Below are 22618 nucleotides of genomic sequence, written 5' to 3'. Positions count from 1 at the left end.
TCGAATGGAGATGGGAAGACAAATGATGAATGGCAAATAAGACACTGTTGCATTAGTATTCGATTCTTATTTGCCATAAATTTAATGCCTAATTAATAACAATTTGCACTGATACGTAACAATAATGTCAGAGCCATGGGGAAATTGTGTACAGCTTGTAAACATTGAACAAAGATAAGGCGACCATGTCTCATGATTGGGGCGTGTGTATCTGTATTTTGTGTGTGTGTTTGTTCTCGATGTAGATGGAAAATATGTAAATGTTATGCTTATTGGGACAGCTGTCGACTGTGAGAAAAACAAGCATCAAAATAGGCCACACTAGATCAAACAATGAATGATTCCGTTATTGATTATCTTCCCCTGTGTTGTAATATTTTTTGAAAAACAATGAAATATTAATCGTAATCATTTATTGCTAAATAACTTCACCACACACGGGTTGCTGTCAGATTGGTTTACAATTAACACCAACCTCCAGCTGCAGATTTTTCGAAATTAATAATCAATAGTTTTTAGTAGATTTGAACAATCAATATTATCTTTTATGATGTACTGCAAAATTTATAAAACGAGTAGAACATCCATTTAGTTAAAGCCAGATCGACTCCCCTGCACCAATCCTTTTCCCGTCGAAATAATATAATATAAATAAATAATAATTGCTCTGTGTATGGCTTAAGACCAGTATAACTTCCAAGTTTGATGGACCTACCTGTTTTGGTTTAAAAGTTATCGGTGTTCATACAGACAGACAGGCGGACGGGCTAATTAGACTTTATAGTATACTTCCTAGCCCTTTCGGCACAGCACAACAAAATGGTTGTTTTTCATTTAGCGTTTATGAATAAACAGTTTCAGACTAAGTATGTGCCTATAAGTTATTTTAATTTTAAAAAGGTTATACATTTATTCTATTTAATGCTTACTTTGACTATTTGACTATGATTTGGAATCAATGTAATAAATATGTATTCTATGCTATTCTCGTTTTTATCAAACATTTCAAGGCTTTTCAGCTGCTGAAAGCTAGCATTGTTTTTCAAAAAACAAAAACTGGCTGAAACAATATGTTTATAGCCTCTACACAAAGGGTGAAAGGCTATACTAGTTTTGTGCGCATGTATGTAACACATAGAAGGAGGCGTGGCAGGCCCCACAAAGTATATATATTCTTGATCAGGGTGACAAGCCGAGTCGATATAGCCATGTCCGTCCGTCCGTCTGTATGAGCGCAAGGATCTCAGAAGGTACAAGAGCTAGAATAACCAAACTCGATGTCCAGATTCCCATAAGCCCTAGGCAGGTCAAGTTTATTTTTTTATTCTGATACACACCCCCACTCCCCCGCAATTGGTGTTTTTGTTTATAAATTCCGTAATTCTTGGAATTTTGAAATCAATTTTGGTAGTTACATCCAGTTAGAGCTTCATCATGATAGGTTAATTCTGAAGAAAGTTATAGCCATAAATAAAATCGCTGCTCATGTGCTTCCTGCAGCTCTGCCGGCAGCGCTGCCCGCAGCTGTTGCTGTTGTTGCTGCTTTGGCTCAACTTTGTGCTACATACATACACGCATATAAACTGCCTGATGGAAATTTATGATGTTAAAACTGAACATAAACATGTCTTCTATGTATCTATTAAATAAATTTTTTCTTATTAATTTAATTAATTATTTCAATTTTTTTTAATAATTTAATTTAAAAAAATTTTATTTTTTTTAAATTTTCCTTTTTTGTGGAGAGTACAAGGCTATTTTACTGTCGGGCTTACTCGACTTTAGCGTTTTCTCTTGTTTTTAATTAACAAATTAAAATGGACAATTCAAATTCAGCACCAACATTCCATTCTTGTTTATAATGATGTGTTCGTCATTCATGGATGCAAAAAAAAAAAGGAATACTCAACTTCTTCGAGGCCCGCCTTTTGCATGTGGAAGAAACACGTATCGAAAAAGATTAAATGTATGTATATTTGATTTAATCACCCATTAATTTTATGAAAATACAAACTGACACTAAATCAAAAGTGATTTCAATCGAATTTTCCATGACGACACCATTGGTTGCAAACCAAGGCACAGCACCAATGTTCATTTGTAAAGGGGTTCAAGTATTTCGTATATTGATGAATTGTACAAAGATTTTCCAACAGGTTCACATCAGTTGCCATAAACAAACAAACGTTTGCTCTATTTTAACACCCCAGCCGTTTCACAAATACCAGGCAAATGAAAAACATCAATAGCCGCATCCAATTTTAAAGTTATTTAAAGTTTAATTAACGCTTCTATCATAACAAGTGCTTTCAATGAGATTAATGCCACAATTGCCTGCTAAAATGAAAAGGGGGCGGGCTGCTAAACACTATTTGTCCACAATATCATATGACAAAAAGAACTAACGAACGAATAAGTGGCTTGTGTTAATTAATTTCAATTAGCGGCAATGCAAAATGAAAGAGAAGAGAGAGAATTTGAAAATTACACTTTAAAGCACAAAGTTGAAATTCGAAAAGGCAAAATCAACTTAAAACTTGTTTTCAATACAAATGAATTAAATTACAATAATGGCAGCAGCAACAACAAAAACAACAACAAGTACAACAAAAGCAACAACAAGTACAACAAGAACAGTCAATGCATTACTAAATTGCATATTTAAATGAAAAACTGTGCCAGGGTGTCGGCGCGAAATGGCGGCGACGCGTTTGCTCTATTCCAAGGTTGTCTATATAATTACAGACATGAGCGCACAGGTGAATTAAAAAATAAAAATAAAAGAAAAACAACAACAACATTAAAAGCAATACAAACAACAGCAGCAACAGTAACTGTAATACTGAAACGTGTAGTATGCTAGTTAGTTAGTCTAATAATAGCAAAGCAATAACAACAAAAATGCATGACAATCGCAACAAAACAAACAAGGAAATTGACGACTGTACCAGGTTAGCATGTGTTTGACAGGCAATGTCAGTAACGCGAGTCAATAGCTATATATATATATCGTACATGTGCATACACTCAAAAAAAAGAAAAAACATTGTAGGCAAAAGGCTTGCAATTTAGTAAATACTTGTATGTTTGCTCAATCAAAAGTGTGCATTTCGTGAACGAAACAAACACAAATGCATTACAACCAATAGTTTTGTGTATCGTGACATTTTGCACTCACGATGTACTCACGACTGCCAGCGTATACAAATGTATTTTTTCACTTATCTAACAAACTATTTATGATAACTTTTCGAACCAAACCACACATCACTATCCTCATCAGTGGGTCGTGAGGGAAACTCTTAAATTAATTTTTATTAAAAATCAATATATATAAAAATGTTATTCCAATATAAACACAATTCACTTCATTTAAAAAGAAAGTCTTCACAAAAACACTAATAAAAATATTTAATTGTAGAAGTACTTCGTTGCTTAGTAGACAGAATAATAAATCGCAGTATACATTTAAAACATTTTAAAATATATTGAAAATATTTCAATATACATATAAAATATTTTAATGTTGCACTTTAAAATCTTTGCTTTTTTAAAGAATAATTGTAATCTTGTAATTTTTATTTGTCATTGTTTTTCTTTTTTTGAATTGACAGTTCTTTGTCAAATAAACAACTAAGTGAAACATATTTTGCCAATACAAATGATTTTACAATCCAAAACTCCTGCTTATTTCTTCACATTTCGACTTGTTTTCTCCAAGTGCATGATTTACACATAGAACAGTTTGCTGGCTCCGCAAAAAATCGCTTTCAATTTCACTTCAATGCCCCATAAAGTGTGCTACAAACTGTTATACGCACTTCAAATCGTTGTCAGGCAGTGCTGTATGTATCAACGTATGTATGTATGTACTCGTATGTGAGGAGCATGCATGGATGGCTGTGTATGCTTGGTTTACAATTTTTCATTACGCAAAGCTTCATTAATTCATTAATTTGTTTCAATCTTTGAGTGTATGTATAGTATGTGTGTCTGTATGCGTAATTGTGTGAGATGCGCTTCGTTTGGGCTTTTCAGTTTTTGTCGTCATGGTTGTTGTTATTGTTGGCGGTGGTGCTATTGTTATTGTTTCTATCCCAAGTCTATTCGATACTTGATTGTTTTTTTTTTTGAGCAGCCAACAAACGGGGTCAGCGGTTGAGCGCGCACAGTCGGCTTCTATTGTTGTTGTTATTGAGCGCGCGATTTTATTCAATTTTTATTAGAAGCAACAGCAAGTACAGCTGTGATCGAGCTGAGAGCAGTATGCGTTATATTTCGTTTGTTTGTTTAAATTAACAGAGCCAAAAAAAACGAAAAAACCTCAGTTGTAGGGAGTTGTTCTTTAATTTTATGTTTGTAAATTGTTCGAAAGGATAATTATCTGACATCTACATAAGTGGAAGCAAGCAAAAAGTGTGATCTACTTACTTTTTAAGGACATAATAAAAAACTTTGGAAAACAAAAAAATACAGTTATAAAAAAACATTCTTATCCAAATTAATTTTAGTTACTAATTTTATTTTTAATTTGTCTAATTAATTTGATTATTTTAGTTATTTAAACATGCAATTACAATTATGACAAATACAATGCATATACTTGTACTTGTATGTATGTACATAATTAAAGCGAGCTCTGACTGATCACAAATATATGTATATAAAGCTGACCCAAAACAACGCACATTCATTTAAAAGACTAATAATAATAAGAAAACAAATATATGTAGAAACACAAAAACAATCGCAGAATGCACTCTTTCTCAATTCTGAACGCTGTTATGATAAACATAAAGCAAGCAACAAAAAGAACATATTTATGTATGTAAATAAATGCGTGATATAAATTATATTTAACACAAACAGACATACGAGTACACTGAATAAAATGAATATGGGAATGTTATCGTTGCGTGTTTCCTCTAGAGCAGTAATGAATGAAGACAATTGGAATGGGATTTTTATGGCAGTTGAGTTTAAAATGAGACCAAATGCTGTTTTTAAATAGACTTGACATATAAATTGTAGTCTTAAAAATATCATATGAAATGTATCATTTATTGCTAGGCGAACAATTACATCATTATCTCTTCAAGGTGCCTTTTTAACACCCTTTGAGCCAAAGATTTAAAAAATTTGTTTGTTTTTGTGAATCTTTTTGGTTAAACAACTAACCATATACTTATTCGGTTTTCTCGGAGATTGTGTGTGTTCATTTTCAATAACACTAAGGTAGGACCTGTGGCTGGAAGCTTAAAACTAGCAATAATTTTAAAGCATTTTTCTTTACACTTTTTTTTTTTATCAGTTTCGACCTCGACCAGAAACAGCAGAAAAACAAAGTTGAATAATACAGCAATAAAATTGTTTTATATTACTGGCCGGGCACAAGTACACGCGGCCCTCTTGTTGTAGCTTTATATAAATTGATAAGTAATCTAAAAAACGCACGCGTACTGGAGGGGGGGCCGGCAACAATAGCAATAGCAACAGTAATTGGCTTTGACAAAAATTCTCATGCAAGACATAAAAACAAATGATGAGTGCGCTTAGCAACAGAACGCAGGAACGCAGAAACGGGACACCCTGTACACACACAATATATTTACTGAGCCCTCCTGTTGCAGCAACAATTCAATTGAATTCATTTGTGTCAATTTACAATAAATAATGGCACGAAATCTACTTTCGTTTGGTGACGAAGGAAACAAAGAAAACAAAGCAAATAAATACAAATAAACAATAAATATTGCATAATTTTGTAAGCTTTTTAAAATCGACAATACGTTTGGCACGCGACCTTCGCGAATAAGAATGAACGGATTGCAGCTAGAGAAATGAAAGTAGGGAGGTGCCAGAAAGGAGTGAGCCCAACTAAGAAATACCCTATAACCGATTAGAGAATAAAAAAAAAAAATTATTAAAAATTTTTTTTTTCAATCAAATGACTGTTGAAAATATGTTGTAATATTTATTATGAGAGTAAAATAAACATCGGACGTGATTGTTAAAACTTAATGTTATTTTATAAGACTTCATTTGTACTCATTATTACACATTACACATTATTTTTTAAAATCTTTCTTGTTGAATAGATTTGCACTGCTTGTGTGTTTTTATAGCCTAAGCCCTAATCCTATACCCTAAGCAATAATCTCGGAAAGTAGAAGAGCAAGAATAAGAAAACTTTGTAACCAATTTCTCCGATAAAGGACATCTCCCCCACCAGCTCCCTCACCATAACTCCCTTAATAATTGGAAATGTTATAAAGGAATTTCTAGTCATAAATGTTCTTCACTTTTTATAAAGGAAAACACCTGCTGCCAAGAATAATTTTGGTGCAGTCCTTAGTTTCTTAATACCAGTGCTAATGAATAATGTTTAATATCCTACAAGGACTTATATTCGAAGAACTGCTGCTTAGGTAACCTTTTGTATCTCCAGCTCCTGTACCTTTCAAGTTCCAAAACAATATCACGGGATCTGACGTGCTTTCTACCACTTATTTTAGGCACTTGCTATAAACAGGCCCCTGTGCTTTTACAATTTCTTTACAGGGTATTTAAATCATGGCATTTAGCCAAGAAACTTGTTATGCCACTTGTAGTTAAGACGCTGCCTTATCAATTGGCCACACTTATTCAACACATATTCACACGCTTATTTATGAGTGTTGTTCTTGTGGTGTGGTGGTTGCCATAAAAATGGCAATATTATTTTAAAGTTTGATTGGCATCGATAGTTGATGAAAAGTTCGGCTGACGTTTGCACAGGGAAAAGTTAAACTAACATGACAGGCGGCGGGAGGCTGCCACGTTATGAGCGTTTCAAGGATACGCTGCTGCCACTGTGTATTGAATCGTATCCTTCTGCGTCGCCAAACAAATACATTAGCATATAAATGCGTTTCAGGTCGGTGTATAACAGTTTTTCCGACCCGTCTCGTCCCACCTAGACGCAGACCTGAGTATCGTCAGTGCATTGGGTAATGTCAGCCAGCCAGCCAGCAACATGCTGACAACAAATGTATCTGGCAGCTACTACGACATTTATTTTATAAGGCCAACGACTACCCCGATAACAACAACAAGAACAACAAAAACAAGCGACGGCTATGCATGCTAAGCAACAAGTAAAAAATACATACTGGTATATATTGCAGAAAAACGGCGACAACTGCGTCATTTCGTAAATAATATTGTACCATCGAGACTCGCTATGATGCAACTAAATTTGTTTCATTTTTTAAGTGAATTTAAAAATAATTTTCCCCTTTAATTTCCCATAACATTGAAAGTATAGCCCACAATCATGTGTTTATTATTTCTTCTAAGTATAACAGCTATATGTTTATACTTAACATACCGTAAATCAAAAACAAACTTGACGTGTATTATCGTTCGATAAGTGTTTACAATAAATTTGACGTATTTAACGCTTATAGTTCCTGTAATCGGAAAGGACATACAGACAGACAAACCTATGGATAAAAGCATAAACAAGATTTGAATATGAGGCCAACACTGAATAATATTACTCAACATACTTGTACAACTTTCTGCTATGACTCATAGATTATACATTCGTAATCTATATATAAATCAGAAATAAAGGCATTTCTGGGTTTTTATTGAGTAAACAAGAATCGCAATGGGAAAGTTATGTGGAAAACGGACACGGAGAAATGTAAAAACGGACCAACTAAGCCACAGATGTTGACCAATATTGTACCGAACACAAAATTAAAGATTACGTCTGTTGTACCATTAGATCACTTTCGTTCAATCTCAGTTATTTTTAATGGGGATACACTTTACATAGTAGGTAAGTAGTATATGAAAAAACAGAAGAATACTCATCGTCAAAAACACAAGGAAAAACTGTGTGTTAAAAATTTAAAGCAAAATGTATAACTTATTGTATTTTCTGTTTTCATTTGCCCTCTCGTTGTTCTCACGATATACATACGCATATATATGTACATTTATATATAGTCACATAAAGAAGGCGCAATGCCCGCTACTTGGCCACTGCCGAACACCACGTCGTATGTGCAATTTCAATTTCATTATAGACAACGCTCATGACAAAGAAAAAACGTGAGATCGGAGGCATCACTCGACCATTGTTAAAATATTATTGAAGCCTCTTCGAAGGGCAATATGTCCGTTTGACCTACAGTATGAGCTATTATATGGCCATATCCTCATTGATTGTCAACCGTCTAAATTGGCCAAAAGCCAGTCTCGTGCAGCTGGCGCGTGCTATTAACAAATGCATGGCCAAAATTGGTAAACGATGCAGCTAATTTGTAAAACTAACAACAGTTAACAAACGCACATACCCGCACATTCGAATGCAGCTTGCGTGTAGGCGTTGCAACAACTACCACTACACATTGGTTCAAAATCAGGAAAAGTTTGTGAAAAATCTCAGTACTTCATCTACTATATTTATCGATTTAACCAAGCTACATACATATGTCCAACTCTTAGTACGAATAATAAAAAAGAATTTAAATAATTATTTATTCCTACATTTAAAATATAAAATGTATTGAACATATTGGTATTAACTGTTTCAAATAAAATTAATTTGAATTAAACAAAATTTGAATGTATAAAATGTGTTTGGAAAACTAAAATCTAGTATTCATTTCAGGAAACCATTAAATTTTGAGTGTTTTTCACACTCTTGAATTCTTTGATATTTTAGATTTTCTTGTTTTTTTAACACTGTCATCAAAAAAATAAATAAAAGTCTGAGCTTGAAGTATGTACAAGTATGTTGAAACAAAATTTATACTTTTTGTTAACTAATTTTTAAGCTAAATATGAATTGAAAATTTTTTTAAAATATTTTTTATCATTCAATATTTATAAATTTGGTTCCTCTTTTCTGCGGCCCTTTTAATGGTCTCAAAGCAGTGTGCTTCGGAGGTCACTGCGATTGTACTTTAACACGCCACGTGTACTGTGCCTGCGCCCTTCTTCTGTCTCCCTGCCCTTCCGCCCTGCTGCGCACTGTTGGCTGCCTGGTTTGAATTTCACTTCAAGCTTTATACATTTATAATGAACAAGTTGCGGTATAACAGTTTTGTATGGAACGCTACATAAGCGCAATAACAACGCAAGTACATAAATGGGCGCATATTAAATTTCGCTTTCAGAAAACATATGCATTACATTTGTAAAAGATATGTATATAGGAATGTGAATATGCACATTTTTATGGCTAAGCAAAACAGTAATTTCCTGGCCAATTCTGTGCTAAAACGTTCCCATCTGCGACTAATGCGCTAATGACACAGGCTTCAATCAACTTGAATAGAGGAGAAAACAAACGTCAAAGGCACACACACTAAACACCAGAAGCCAGCCTCTAACCGTCGCAGCCAATATACATAATAGTGTGGAAACTACACGCTGGGAGAGAGACAAGTAGTGTGCTGGGTGCTTGTAATTGCATTTTTGTTGTGTTGTGCTGTTGTATGTGTGATGCGTGTGCGGCATAGAATTTTTATGAATGACATTGACCAACAAATAAGCAAGCTGGCCAATTCAACCAAATAGAGAGAGAGAGGGAAAGAGTGAGAGAGCGCATGTGAGAGAGCACACTAAAAAAAAGCTCTCTTAACGCTCTCGAGTCACATGTTTTCTAAGGTTATTCGAGCATAAGTAAAGCAAGGAAATCTGCGGAAATTCTTTGACAAACACAAATACAAACGCAGCAGGGTAAACTCATAGAGCAAAGAAAAACATGTGCCAAAAACTGTTATAAAGGGCACTGCTTCTGCGGATTGCTGAAATTGAAACGTGAGAAAGGGCACCTGGCAACTGCCAAGATTTGTACATTATACCATTTCTACTTCACTTTACCTGTCATATTAAATTTATTGGACACTCGTTATAGCACAATTCAATTGTTGGTTGAAAATCGTTCAAATAATACGATAAGATTAGGCGTAAGGGCTACTTATTAAACGAACAAGAACAAACACTGGAGGGACAAAAATAATAGACTTTTAAAATAAAAATTTTCTGGCCGACATTTTTGTTATTTTACTTTATTTTGCAGGCGTTAATAATAAACATTCAAACATTGAACATGCAAAAATATATGTGAAGGAAAATATATCATTCGGTCAGCACGCCTCAAGAAAAAATGCAGTTCTAAGACTGATGAAGTTTTTCTGGTCAAAATGTTCATTTGAATATTGCCATTTGTTGTTTTAATTACTTTTTTAATAAAGTTTTTTCGATGAATCATTAGGTGAGGAGTTTTCCATTATCGACTGTTTCTTCATACTGATATAACTTCTAAATGTCTGACTAAAGTAAAAAATCTAAATCTAAATGGAAAGTGAAAAGGCAGGAGTTTTGCCAGCCCGGCGCCTAAAAGACGCCACAAAAATTTCAACACGTACACATTCAAACAAACACACACACATATGCAGTGCAGAAAGCAAAAGTAAAAGTTAAGTGAAAACTGTTGGCGCTTAACCTTTAACCCAAATCACAAAACAACTAAGAGCAACAGTTCTCTCTCTTTGGCAATATGCTGCTCAATTACCAAACATGTGACTGCGATTCAATGTACAAATGTACATATACAATATGTATGTATATACATATAAAACTGTTATAAAGTCTCGACACACTTCTGCTGCCGGTTCTATGTCCGTCCATAAATATATTACAACAAAAATAAATCGAGTCTCACCACCACTGACTCCAATGAAGGAAAAATGTGCGTCATTATTAAGACATCGACAAGAGCACAAGAGGGTAGTTGTTTGACAAACTTAACAAGCTTCTTTCTGGGGTTGTGAGTTTTGTTGTTGTATCTATCTGTGCGAGGACAACAAAGCAGCCAAACCTGAAATCTGGCGCGCCGAAACGCAACTGTATATTCCTTTACTGCTTTCCTCGTGTTTGCATAAAATGTGCACATCAGCTGTTTTTTTCTACACAGTACTACTACTACAATGACGACGCAACCCTTGAGAGCTTGCAATAAAACAGAGCGCCAGGTGGCCAAGAGAGAATGGGAGAGACTGAGAGAGTGAGACACTGAAGCTTAATTGCGCGTGTGCGCTTGAACTTTATGAAATGCATTCGTTGTTGTAGCTATTGACTTTGTTGCTGCGCCAAAATAGACAAGATGTGCTCTCACACACACAAACATACATATGTATTGGACAGAAATACGCTCTTTACTGGCTGCGGCGACATTTGCATTTGCCTTTTTTATACCCTGTATCTAAAGGGTACTATTAAATTAGTCACTTTTAGTAACAACCAAAAGGAGGCGTTGCAGACCACACACAGTATATGTGTATGAATATTCTTTATCAGTGTGCCAAATTAAATATGTCTGGATGAATGCATTATGTATCGGAAGCGGCTGAGCAAACTTGGGCGAGCTTATTTAACTTTTTTATTTCCCTCTTTTTAACACCCTGTTAAATTAAACGAGTATGTGATAAAGGGGGCGGTTACAGGGTGTACAAGAGTCAGGCTTGCTCGACTCGTAACATTCTCTCTTGTTGTCTTTTTTTTTCAATTCACAATTTGAGTGTCTGCCTTGCCTGCCGCTAATGTTTTTGTATATCTCGTATAACAGTTTTGCGCATTGCCTGCCTGCCAACAAGCTCAGGCAGCCAGCCATTTAGAGCTGTATGGCGTTTGTTGGTTACAACGAATTTTCATTGCAAAGCGAACAGCGCAGCAGTGACGAGCGTTTTAAATATCTATACGCGTGTTCTCGTCAACGCCAACGTCGTCTAGGAAAAAAGCACAAAGAACAAATTTTTCAAAAATAATACAAATATTGAAGAAAATAAATTTTGAATTGAATTTTGCTAAAAATGCAATTTTACGCTGTTGAATCCACATTGACGTAGTTGTGTTAAAGGCTGCTGCCCAACTCTCACACATATTCACAAATACACTAGTGTATGTGTGTGTGCCCGCTTTGTTGTTATTGCCGCGGCCGCCGTTGTTCACATTTATCGATCACACGTTAACGTCGCCGTCGTGGGCAGCCGAACCAGCAACAACAACGACTGCGATTTTTATGCTGATGGTGCGGTGCAGCCAGTTCTTTAATTATTTATGCAGGAATTTTTAATTTTCAACGAACAATTGAAAACTTGAATGCTCAACCAAAATTATACAATTGCATCGTCACGTACAGCACCCCCAAAAAGCAGCACCAGCCGTAGCCGCCGACGTTAACGTCACAGCCAGCGTCGCAAAGAAATGTGCCATTAAAGCAAGGCAATACAATTTTTGTTGTTGAAAAATACGAAAGTAAAATCGAAACGACAAAAATCGGAAAAGCGATGGGTATAGAATAAAATACAGTAGTTTCCTGTATTGTGCCGCTGTTCTGAAAGCCAAAAGCAACAAAGCATTAGCTTTGGCGGCCAAAAACAACAATAACAAAATTGCATTGCCGACGTCGATGTCTCTGCCGCTGCCGCCGCCAACTGCACTGCAATTTAAAAATATAAACAAAACTCTTTAGACAACAAACAAACAAAAAAGCACAAAACAAAATCTCGAGAACAAATTAAAATAATAATAACAAAATAAGAAGAAAAGCAGAAAAAGTACAACAAAACGTGACTTTTTGGCAGCCAATAATTTTGTTCTTGTTAATGTTATAAAAATTTGATAAACAATGTACCTTATGTAAAATATTTGTCTTTTAAATTCGCAACAAAAAACCGTTTTAATTGCAACAAATATAAAATTGTGAGTAACTTATACAACAAAAACAAAAAATTAAATTATCAAACAAAGTCAAAAACAATTAATAATAAAAACAAAATACACACACGGGCACTGACAGTCGGCGCTCACACAGATAACGGCAAATACAACGACGGTAGCAGCAGCAGCAGCAGAAAACGCCACATTTACTGATGAGAAAGAGTGGGAGTGAAGCGATTGCGAGCGTGAGCACGAGAGAGCGTACATTTGGTTAGTGAGAGCGCGTGTGTATGAGTGTGTAGTTCACACACAGATAAAATAAGAGAGTATAGCCAAAACACCACACACAGTGAGAAAAAGCCGCAGCGGCGCCAGTGGCAGCTGCGCTGCCTACAACCAAGACAAGTGTAAAATAGTTATTCTAGGCTTAATAACTGGACGGCACGAAACACTCGCCGCACGCATATCAAAACGTTGACGACTGCATAAAAAAAAGTCGCGCGGGCGCGCTCCAAACAACGTCCATAACGCATAAAAATTTAACGCAAAATTAGAACTTCAATAAAAACAAAAGTGTTAGCAAAACTAACGGCAAGTGCTTGAACCGTGCCGCTGCTGCACATTCCATGCTCATTAAAAACAGCAAGCAAATTAAATACAAAGAACGAAGAGTGTCAACGGCGTGCATTAACCGTAATTTTAAATTGTAAGCTTTCACACACATAAACGCACTCATACACACATTCACCCGCTCTCGTTATTATGGTCGATATAAATAGTGGAGCAGTGGCCAACACTGGCTCCAATGCACGCCTCCGTAAATTCGATCGAACCGATAGTGATTTAGCCTGCGAGGAAGCCGCACGTCTAACTGCCGAACAAAATGAAAGCAACAGTCCAGACGACGACGACGATGGAGAAGATGGCGAGGATGATGTTAGCGATTATGGTGAGCTGCCGCCCCCGCCGGATGGTGGCTATGGTTGGGTCATTTGCTTTGCCTCCTTCATGTGCAACATGATTGTCGATGGCATTGCCTACACATTTGGCATATTCCTGGAGGAATTCGTCCGCTATTTCAACGAAGGCAAAGGCACAGTCGCCTGGGTTGGAAGCCTGCTGAGTGGCGTGTATTTAAGTGCTGGACCCATTGTTTCGGCACTGGCGAATAAATATGGATGTCGGAGTGTTTGTATCGCCGGCAGCATAATTGCCTGCATTGCCTTTGTCCTGAGCACATTCAGTACCTCGGTGAGCATGCTAATGGCGACCTATGGATTTATGGGAGGCTTTGGATTTGGCATGATATATCTACCGGCTGTTGTGGCTGTGGGCTATTATTTTGAGACAAAGCGATCGCTGGCCACGGGCATTGCTGTGTGTGGTTCGGGCTTTGGCACCTTCACCTTTGCGCCACTGGCCACGTATTTGCTAGAGGAATACGGCTGGAAAAATGCATTGCTCATCTTTGCGGGTCTCATTCTAAATTGCGCCATTTTCGGCGCCATGATGCGTCCCCTCACATACCCGAAAAAGAAGCGCGTGAAGCCCCTGATGCAGCGCATGTATGAAGAGAAACAGTTGCAGCTGGAACGGGGCTCCTTTGCCGGCTCGCACTTTATGGTTCAGTTGCCAGACGGCACCATGGAGCGTAAGTTGAAATTACCCCTAAATGCTGATCCGGGGGTGCACTCAAGTCTGAATTTGGAGCTGCTGGCGCAGCAATCGGGTGGACTGCATCCTGTATCTACATTGCCCACAATTACCGAATCCAAGGTGGTAGAAGCGCATCATAATGCCGCCTCGAATGGCGGCACACAGAGTCCGTCAAACAACAGCAATGGACAATTGGATGTGCGTCCCGCTGGCAGACGTTCGCATCGCAGCTCCGAGTCGGACAACAGCCCTTACACGTCCAAGGATGCGATGACACGCAATGCCTCACAGCCAGCTTTCATGGCTGGAGATCATCACAGTCTTCCAAAGAACGGTTCAGTGCCTTCGTTCAGCCGTGTGCGCAAAACTTCAGCCAGCGAGCGCTACCAGCCTGCACTGGCGGCCATCAGGGCGTCCTCACGCGGCGATCTGGAAGCTGGCGGTGCTGACTACACAACCTCCAAGCTATCCCTCTCCCAACGTCAAGGCAGCAGCGGCAGTGGTCGTATGGTGCGGCCCATGTCCCGCAAAGATATCTTCTATTCCGGCTCCGTGACCAATCTGCCCCAATATCAGTCGCAAAAATCGCTCACCAATTACCGAAACTCCGTTCTCTCGCTGACCAAGTACGAGAAGAGCATGCAGAGTGTTAGAGCTCTGGACCCACTAGCGGAGGCGGAGAAACACCGTGAGGAGTACGATCTGTGTCCATGCATTTGCATCCCCGATTCGGTCAAGTCTGTCGTCAATACTATGCTCGATGTGAGCCTGCTACGCGATCCTGTCTTCATGCTTATTGGCGTCTCTAACATTTTTGGCATGGCCGGTCTCTATGTACCCTTCGTCTACCTCGTGGATGCCGCCAAGGAGCACGGCATAGCGAAGAACGATGCGGCCATGCTGCTATCTATCATTGGCATCACAAATACTGTGGGTCGTGTTTTCTGTGGTTGGGTTGCCGATCTCCCACAAGTCAACTCTCTGCTGCTCAACAACATTTGCCTGCTCATCTCGACAGTGGCGGTGACGCTAACGCCTCTGTGTTACTCCTATGGCGCCTACATAACGATGGCTGTCTTCTTTGGCATTGCTATTTCGGGATATATTTCACTAACGTCAATTATACTCGTCGACTTGCTCGGCTTGGATAAGCTAACGAATGCCTTTGGATTGCTAATTTTGTTCAGAGGATTTGCTGCCTTGCTGGGCACCCCACTGGCGGGTGCCATTTACGATCTAACGCATACTTATGATCTGCCCTTCTATATGGCTGGCGCTCTATTCGCAATCTCCACCATAACTAGCTTTATGGCACCCTGTTTGAAACGCTGCAGCGGTTCGGAGGAGACGCCCGTGCATATGGAGACGCTGACGCCCATCGACGAGGAGCAGGGTGAGGATATTGAAGATGATGAGGATCAGCCCATTACCATTGTGCCCAAGATTATCAAAACACTGGCCAGTCCTCAAATGGAGGAGCCGCAGCCGTTGTTTGCCTCACAAAAGGCTGCGGAGGCGGCCAAGTCGGCGGAAGGTGGCGGCGGCAGAGGCGGTGGCGATGAAAAACAAACGGAATCGAAGCTCTAAGCAGAATTTACAAAGTATTTCGGGTCACGGGGGGAAGATCAATGTCTGAGGGGCTTTGTTGAGGGGTGAGTTCAGAACTCATCATTTGTTGAAACAAAAATAAAAACCAAAATCGAAAAACAAAAAAAAATTAAAGCGAAGTCACAAAAATTGAAGAGCGATATTTTTTTATGAAACTTATACAAAAAGACGGGGTCAGAAACGAATCGAAGTTGGGTCGTCGCTCAAGAGAACTTGGTCAAGCACACACAAATGAATACTATATACAAGCTTATATATATATATATATATTATACACATATATACTGTACCTACTATACTATATATTATATATATTTGCTTTTTTAGCCAACACAAGCAAATTGCGACACTCTAGCTTAAAAATTTTAAAAGGCGGCAGAGTGAAGAACCTACGTTAAGATTATAGTGTGGAGAATACTACAATTATAATGCTAATAAAACTGATTGTTAGTTTCGAGACAACCTCCACAACAAAAACAACTAGAACAGCAGCAACAACAACAATATTTCAAAGTGCATATTGTATAATAATTTTCATTTGTATTTCATTGTTAAATTTTATTTCTATAATTTTTATTAGTTTTACGCGTGCTATATATATGTATTTTATGTATGTATGTAATTAATAAATGTAGAATTGTTGTTGTTCTGTTGCAGGTGTTACAGAAGCATAATTGTGTCATACGGCAAGAAGGAAGTGTGAGAAAGTAATACACGAAGTTGTAGCAGTGTTAGGAAATGATTTAAAGAGTCTTAGAAATGTAAAACGCCCAAAATTGTTTAGTAGTTAGTTATGTACGTATGTAAAATATATTAATAAAAAAAAACAAACTCAAATGGAAACAGAAAGTTAGTGGCATGTGAAACTTAAACATTTTATAGAGTAGGATGATGTATGAATAAACAATGAATAATGCATACAACAACTATTACAAAATTATACTAATAAAGTTTTATATTAAAAAAAAAGAAAGAAAGAAAAACTAAAGAAAAAATCAACAAGAAACTCAAACTATTTTTCAATTTTAAAGCTAATTTAACAGCAGCAACAAATTTTATCATTAATTTTTTGTACGTTAATTATACAAAAATTAAAAACAACAACAACAAATGGGAAACCAAACCTAACACTTCAAGTTTTGTCCATACTGTCCAACGGAAATCGCTGAACTTATCCGAAAAAAGAAAGAAAATAAGAGCCGCCAACAAATTAAAACCTACAAATTTTCAAGGCTTGTGCGTTTTTGTTATACACGAAAACTATTTATGTGTTATACATGTTTTATGAAAAACAAAACCAAATACAATTAACTAACAATTAAAGCAATAATTGCAGTGTATCACCTATTTACAAACACACACACACACACCGTACATACCCCTTAATCTAGCCCAATGCTAAAGAGAGTTTTAAAAAATCTGTTATATACATACTATATGCAAGAGATTTTGAGAAAGCGTGAAAAGAGCCAAGCAATGCAATAAAATAATTTCAAAAGCCGAACAATAAATGTTATAAAAATAAACCACTTTTGCCATACATTTAAAAATTCCAAACGAACCGACTTCTTATTTTCTTATTATTTTTATATTTTTTTGGGGTGTTACACAACCCATTGAAAGGCTTGGCCGGATGGGGGCTCAAAAAGCGATCAATAAAAGTGCAGGTAAATGCTAAAGATTAGTGTTGGCTCGTGCTTATCAGGCAGTTGGGGGCCAAGAGGGCTAACAGGCCAGCCGGCCGTCGTCGTACGAGCAATACAATCAAATCAAACCATAAAACATTCGGCAACAAGTTAAGATTAACCCGATCGAAGGCGAGCAACAAAGCACCCAAATCCAGGTACTACATAACCCATATGCTCTGAGGAGGAAGAGAGATTGCTATCAACACAAAGTAAACGTGATAGAATATCAGATTATGGAATCAAAGGTATTTATAGCAAAACTGATATCCAGAGCTTTTCAGGAAACAAAGATATTCTTCAACAAATGATTTTCAAATAAACGTAATTACCAATAAAGCTTTATGTGAAGCTTACTGTTCAGGTCTTTAATTAATGGATATTTTGATTTTGAAAAGTGCCGATTTGGCCAGTTCCACTTAAATGTGATGTAAACATATTTACACTGAATTCCCAGTTACAGTTTTTTTTTTATAATATTGCATTAATACTAGATATAATCTATTTTTATCATTTTCGTGTCTATATCTAGTTTATTTGAGAATATACTTTTTCGGAAACTCGATTTTGGCAAATTAAACTATACATCAGAACTTGGAAAAGCGAGTTTTAAGTTTTATAAACTTATATTTAAAGAATTGTATTTGTTCTTTAAATTTGTTTTCATCTAGATAAGACAATAAGTATAATAATGTAGAGCTTCAAAAATAACACACAATTTCTGCTCCAATTTCAATACAACCTAAGACCCATGTCTCTTTGTTTACATTTGTGACATCACAAATATACGCATATCACCCAGACAGAACCTCTTATAATTTACTCTACGAGTATCAATGCTGCTATCAATCTCTTCAGTCTATATCAGGTGGTAAGTAAATATTAAGGCACTAACTGTGACAACCTAAATGAATATATCAATATGAGGTGTACGAGCTACATACAAAAGGTATCAATATACTTTATCTGACATGCACCCAATTGGCGTCTGAATGCAGCGTGAAAACAAAGTACATACGTAGTCGTGAGCACAAGTAGTACTTGGAAGACAATAAAAACAAAGAAAATGGCCAACCATATACTATATGTATGAATGTATATTTGTGTGTGTATATAATCCAGAGCAGGGCACACAAAAACTAGAGCCAGTAAGGGTTCTGAAGATGGAGAAATGGGGGGTTGGAACCAGAGGGTATTGCTTAGTGGGGCTTAGTCATCATCGTCATCGTCATCATCATCAGCTATTGTTTTTATTCCTTATAAGCGACCGACAAAAGTGTCAATGACTGAATGGGCTGTGTGTGTGATAAGAAGACCAACCAACCGACTGACCGAGCAACCGGCGGACCCACCAACTAAACTAAGCATGCGATACACAAATGACCAGCGAACTAACCAATCGAGCAAGTCGAACACAACGGAATAACTGAGCAACCGACTTGACTTCAACAATTTGAGCAAAAAATATGCAAAGGCGACGACGGCAGTGAAGCAAATGAAGCACAACTTTGACGTATTGCCGATGCCTATAGATCCAACTGGCCGCCTTTTTATACTCTGTACATGAAATGTACAAGAGTATATTAGGTTTGCGGGAGCTGAAAAATGTAACAGGCAGAAGGAGGCGTGGCAGACCCCACAAAGTATATATATTCTTGATCAGCATGACGAGACGAGTCGATCTAGCCCTGTCTGTCTGTCTGTCCGTCTGTCCGTCTGTCCGTCCGTATGAACACCTGGATCTCAGAGACTATAAGAGATAGAGACACCAAATTTTGCACGAAGATGCGTTATGTGTGTATTCTATACGAGTTTGTTTTATTTTTTTGATTTTCCCCCCCACTTCCCCCCTATGGGGGTTTTCCCGATTTTCCATTCGTATAATCGCCTATATCTCGGAGACTATAAGACCTAGGAACACCAAATTTTAGTCCCAGATGCCTTATGTGAATACGCAGAAAATGTATATTTTGGAATTCCCCTCCCTCCCCCCTCTACCCCGCAAATCGTAACTCCCGTAATTCTTGGAATTTCTAACTAAAATTTTGGAAATACCCCCAGTTAGTTATTATGTGTCCGTATGCCAAATTTCATTATGATAGACCGATTTAACAAGAAGTTATAGCCATAAATATATTTGCTGCTGCAGCGCTGCTCAAGCGCTGCCCGCGGCTGTTGTTGATGTTGCTGTTTGGTTGACTGCGAAAATGCTTACACAGACACGAATAGATGCGCATAGGCATACATAGACTCACACAGACGCAATTGCTATGTAAATGTGCAATTATAAACCCTTTACGTGAGTTCGAATACCGAGAGAGGTAAAATCGATCAAATTTTTTTTTTTATTTTCTTAATTTTTTTTATTTTCTATAATTATTGTAAACATATGTACAGAGTATTTCGAAGTCGGGACACCCGACTTTAGCTTTTTTACTTGTTTGTTTTGCTTGTGCGCGATTGATAAGCGTGAAGAATGCAAATACAAAAAAAAAATCAGCTGATTAGTAACAGAGCGAGAGGCACGAGTCGATTGTTCTTTTTTTTTGTACAGTTAGAAACAAAGGCCCTCCAACACACTACAAAAATGTTAATAGCGCGTGCCAAGCCACTAAACACCTGTTAGAATCATAAATTACGAGCCCAAAAATAATGTTGTTGTTTCTGGTTTTGTTCTACAACTAATTATTAGAACTGGGCATTTATCATGCCGGTAGTGTTCCCCATACACCCATTTCTACCGCTTAGCAACAGGCAAAGGGCAAAAAACAAAACAATAACTGAATTTGTTGACGCTTGTAAAAAACAAACAGGCGTCGATGGAGATGCCGATGATATCAGGTGACGGTATCGCCAACTACTAAATATATATACATATACATATGTATGCCAAGCAGACTAATAGATTGATTGACGGACTGACTGCTTTAAACTGCAATAAACGAATGCCAAGCGCCATAGCCACGAAACTATTGGGTTATATTTCAAATCCAAATATATCGTGGAACAATCATAAGTTGGATAACCAGCCAAATGATTTCAGGCACGAATTTCAGTGGTAGTTTTCAGACTGTAATGTTACTTTCGACAAAAACACCTTTCTGAGTGATTTCATTTTAAATGTGTTCTTATGAAAATAGACAATTTAGTAATTAATTATTTCCCAACATTTTTGCCAAACTACATTCAAAACAAAAACTACATAAAAGATTTGGAAGTTGTGAGCTTTAACACGATTACCTAAAATATGGTCATCATTTGTTCGTATATCGGTCGTCTGCCCAAACAAGTTCCATACTGTATAAAAGATTTGCAATTTATAAAAGTTTGATAATAGTTTTCTAAGATATTTCTAAGATATCATTTGTTCCTATATCCGTTGTCTTGTCTTCCCAAAAACAAAAACCCCATACGAGGGGCTCCCTATCTATGGCTATGGCATTTCTTTAAAGGTGCAAAGTTATTTCTTGGACCAAGGCCAGAACTTTACGACAGGCAAGGCAGGTGAGCCACCTGAAAAGCTTATCAATAAAGTGCACAACTTATCGAAAGTCCATTAAGATATCACAGATAACCTTACATTGTCTGCAAGCTTATCGGAACAACAGTGTATAGAACTAAGAAAATGTTTGTCAAGTAATAGGAGAACAAAACAATGGTTTTAAACTCACCCGGCACCAACGGCTCCTGCGACGAAAGCTGCTGCTGTTGTTGCTGTGGCTGTTGTGGTGGAACTGCAGCGGTTGTGGCCTGCGTGCTAGTCTGTACGGGCGTTGGCAACAAAGGTTGCTCAATGATGGCCTGTGGTACAGGCTGTATGATATGATGCTGTGGGGCGTGCAGCATGGGCTGCTGCGGAGGCTGCGGTACATCGGCTGTTACGGGCATAGCCGCTGTCCATGTAACGGGAATGCCACCAGCAGATGCGGCTCCGCACTCAGACAACTCATCCTCATACTTTAAGAAAAAGGAAGCAAAGCACAGTTTAGTTGGCGAATAAGCACTTAAATAAGATTTTACATTACCTGTGGCACAGGGCCAGTGCCTGGATGCATGGGCTGTAGTGGTGCCATTTGTCCATCATCGTACAATTGAATGACGCCCATTTGTTGTTGCATTTCATGCATTTGCGCCTCATACATGGGGTAGTTGGGACTGAGCATGCTGGACGTTTCCGATGAGGCCAGCGAAGAGGCATTGTGATTCAATTCATCGCTGACAACTCCATTGGGATGTGGTGGCATCACCTCTGCCGTACTCATGCCATATTCATCGGTGTAGACGGGAGATGGATGCCACAAATGTGGCACCATGGCAGCGCCACCATCCTGGGCCTGACGTTCATCCACACCTTGGCCACCGTCTTCGGGCATATATTGGTATTCGGCCGGCGGCATAACCGGCTGATACAAGTACCCACCCATATAGTTATAAACGGGCGCACCATTGTACAATGGCATAGGTGAGATAAAGAGCGGAGGACCCGTAGCCTGCTGGGCTGCAGCATTCTGTGGTGCATGATGCGGTGCAAAGTAGGCAGCGGGATAGGTGCCATAGGCGTAGGGATGCGGAGCATAGGCGTGCGCATATGGCACTGGTAGCTGTGCGTCGGGTTGTGGTGCCATTTGCTGACCCATTTGGTCCGCCTGCAGTTGCTGCAGATTTGGAGCTGGACTGGCGCTCTCCGATAGTGGCTGCGGTGGTGGCATTTGCTGTTGCTGGTGTTGTTGCTGTTGTTGGCTCTGGCTCTGCATGTGGCGTTGTGTATGGTAATCATTGCGACGCAAGCCACCGCCGCTACGTCCTCGGCCACGGCCACGACCGCGCCCACCCATGCCAGTGTTATGCGGATTTCCATTGTGACCGCCAGCAGGACCCAAAGTAAGTGGCATATGCTGTAGCGGTTGCATAATGGGATTACCCTGGAATTAAATGCGAATAAATCA

General features: G+C 38.2%; 2 protein-coding genes across 2 annotated transcripts in view; one reads left to right on the top strand and one right to left on the bottom strand.

Annotated features, from left to right (window-relative positions):
- The window catches only part of LOC115623078 (chromatin modification-related protein eaf-1), a 33552-nt gene that overhangs the window by 8912 nt on the left and 2022 nt on the right, over positions 1 to 22618 (bottom strand). The window contains exons 3-4 of the mRNA XM_030517278.1: positions 21698 to 22594; positions 21344 to 21629 (exon numbers count right to left, since the gene is read on the bottom strand). Of these exons, the coding sequence (XP_030373138.1) occupies positions 21344 to 21629; positions 21698 to 22594 (1183 nt within the window). The remainder of the gene's footprint in view (positions 1 to 21343; positions 21630 to 21697; positions 22595 to 22618) is intronic.
- LOC115623080 (monocarboxylate transporter 4) lies at positions 12633 to 16993 on the top strand. Its single transcript, XM_030517279.1, has one exon. It carries the CDS (start codon positions 13486 to 13488, stop codon positions 15964 to 15966), a length of 2481 nt encoding a protein of 826 aa, XP_030373139.1. The 5' UTR covers positions 12633 to 13485; the 3' UTR covers positions 15967 to 16993.

Source organism: Scaptodrosophila lebanonensis, unplaced genomic scaffold, assembly GCF_003285725.1.
Source record: "Scaptodrosophila lebanonensis strain 11010-0011.00,11010-0021.00 unplaced genomic scaffold, SlebRS2 tig00000043-arrow-pilon, whole genome shotgun sequence".
NCBI lineage: Eukaryota > Metazoa > Arthropoda > Insecta > Diptera > Drosophilidae > Scaptodrosophila > Scaptodrosophila lebanonensis.
Note: the sequence above shows the minus strand (reverse complement) of the source record. Positions and strands in the feature narration are given on the sequence as shown.